General features: G+C 64.8%; 1 protein-coding gene across 1 annotated transcript in view; it reads left to right on the forward strand.

Moving 5' to 3' along the window:
- IGF2R (insulin like growth factor 2 receptor) overlaps positions 1–2583 on the forward strand; it is a gene marked incomplete at its 5' end in the record, with an annotated part of 85721 nt that overhangs the window by 81081 nt on the left and 2057 nt on the right. The window contains 1 exon segment of the mRNA XM_015560021.1: positions 447–456. Coding sequence (XP_015415507.1) covers positions 447–456 — 10 coding nt within the window.

A 2583-nucleotide genomic window follows, 5' to 3' on the forward strand; every position in this document is an offset into this window, starting at 1 on the left:
ACTCCGGGAGCAGCCCAGGCGGCGCTGGGTTCTGGCCGAGACTCGCTCTGCCTGTCTAGGCCCAGATGGGTCCCCTACTCCCGGCAGGTCCGCTCCGAGCTGGTCCCTGCTCCCCCACTGGGTGCGGTGCTGGAGGGGCAGGGAGAGCCGGGCCATGAGGCTCCCTCCGGAGTCTGCAGTGGGGGGCGGGGAGGTTGGTGAGGATAGGACCCCGTGTGGGCAGATGCAGCGGGGCTGTGGGCTCTGAGGGGTCACAGTGGCTGAGCTGCTCTGGCCTCTTCCAGAAGGAGGGGTGTGGGGTGGAGCTGTGAGGAGGGCACAGCAAGGGAGGAGCCGGGCTGTTGAACTGGTTCCATGTCAGGATTCGCTGGAGCAGTCAGTCATTGGGTGGGGGGAAATGGGGTGATCTCTCACCTTCGGGCCGGGACACCCTGCTAAGTTAGATTCAGGTCAACATGTACCTTTCTAGGGTGGCTCTGTCCCAGACTCCAGGCGACACCTGGTACTGAAAACGGAGGCGTGCTTATACTAAAAGGAAGCGTGCACTTGAATTCAGGTGCAGCTGTGCACCCTGACGATTTTCTGCTAAACCCGCAGCCCTGCCTTTGTGCCAAACAAAGGAGTTGGTCTTCACTCGGTGGTGGAGGCAGAGGATCCCGCTGGACCTGGCCACTGGTCCCCACGCACAGCGGTGGGGGGTGGGGGCCTCCCCGGAGGCAGGGAGGGTGTGAGGAGGCTGGGAAGGAGCCCCAGCGAGCAATGCCAACCGCCATGGTTGTCACGGGTCAGAAAGAAGAAGGAGCTTAAGAGGCACAGCCTGGCATGAGCTGGGAGGAGGGACCCACTTTGCTTGAGGGTCTGGCTTGGGGGGAAGGGCGAATGGAGCCACTGGCTGGCGGGGGCCTGCAGGGGGAGGCTGGTGAGGGGTGGCCTGGCGGGAGGGGGGCTGTCCTGGGGAGGAGGGTCAGATGTCAGAGGACAAAAGGCCCTTTAGAACGGGTCACTGTGGGCTTCTGAGTGCCCGAGGTCTAGATGACCCGCGGACTGAGTGATTCCTGGAAATACTGGCAGAGCCAGAGGGGGAGGAGGCTGCAGGAGAAAGTGTTCCTGGGGTGAAGGTGCGGGTGCGGGTGGGGGCGGGAGCGGGGGCACGTGCTGTGTGTGACAGGCAGTGAGACTCCCCTGGGGCTGATGTAGGTGATTGGACACTGGGGTGGGGCTCGAGGTCAGGAGGTAAGGCGAGGCTCCTGGCAGCAATGGGTCTCCCTGCCCCTGCTGCCCGCCCCCCCCTTCCCCCTGAGCGGACCTGTTCCTGGGAACTTGCCACAGTCACTCATTTCTGCAGAACGAATCTTCCACGTGGCCTGGCCTTGGACCTCGGACCTTGCTGGAGGGAGGACAGTGCGCTCAAGTGTTTGAATGCCCAATGTCACCTGCTGGGGGACCAGGGCACGGGTCAGGGGGTTGGGGGTCGTGCAGTTTCTGCCTTTGGCACCCCCCCAGGAGGCCCTGCCCCCTCTGCCACACGCCAGCCACAGCCCCAACTAGCCTAGGGGACCCCTGACCTTGAGTGTGAGCCCAAGGTGAGAGCAGTGCTTGCATGGCTGTTTGCACACTCGCCTGGCCCTGGTCACCTGGCTTCCCGTCCGTGACTTGCTGAGGCAGGTCCACGGGCACCTGCTCTGGCAGGGACTCGGGTGGTGCTGGGACTGGGCGAGCCTGGCGCTGGCCCTCCCAGCGGAGCGGTGACCAGCCCCCATAGCCCCAGGCTATGCCCAGCGGCCTGCCGGCTTCCAGCGAGCTCAGGTGTGTCCGGGCGGGAACTGGGGAGGCAGGGGGCATGCAGGTGTGAGCCCCGCAGGTGACTCTAGGCACAACCCTCCGAGGAGCCCGGGCCGCCTTTCCTGGGGAGGCGTGTTGGCGGGTACGGCTGCCCTGTCTCCAGCTCAGGGCGCTCGGCTTCCGCACAGCCGGGCACGGCGGGCCCAGGATGGTTCAGGAGGCAGCAGAGCTCAGGTCAAGGACGTAAGCAGCCAGTCAGACAGCACACCAGGCTGGCTGAGGGCCGTGCCCAGGGGCTTGTCACGATGGACCCCGGAGGCTGGGACAAGGACGTGGTCAAAGGGGCGTCTGAGAGATGGGGGCGGGAGTTATAAAGCCTCCCGGTAGACGTTGCAGGGTTATTGCTCTCCGCTTCGGTGCTCACGGTAGATCTGTGAGTGGGACAGGACAGCGGAGCTGAGGCCCATAGTTGCTAGGTAACGGCCCACGGGGATGTCTGGCCGGGTGGGGACATGAGTCCGAGTAAATAAGGTGGTGCAGGGACAGGGAGGAAAGGAAGGAGGGAATCTGGACACTCCCCCAAATTGGGGGGTCTGGCTGCGCCCCTTCAGATCCCTCGTTTCCCCGGAGCACCATCCTCCTCTCAGACCCTCTGAGCTCTAAAGAGGAGGAGACGAAGCTTCCACATTGGGGCCTTCTGGTCCCAGGTGCGGGCAGCCCCCCTGTGCTTGTGCCGGACATGCCGGGGGGCGGGGGGGAGCGGGGGGGCTTCCTCCAGACCCCAACAGAGCACAGCCGTCC

This window comes from Myotis davidii, unplaced genomic scaffold (assembly GCF_000327345.1).
Source record: "Myotis davidii unplaced genomic scaffold, ASM32734v1 scaffold1494, whole genome shotgun sequence".
Classification (NCBI taxonomy): domain Eukaryota; kingdom Metazoa; phylum Chordata; class Mammalia; order Chiroptera; family Vespertilionidae; genus Myotis; species Myotis davidii.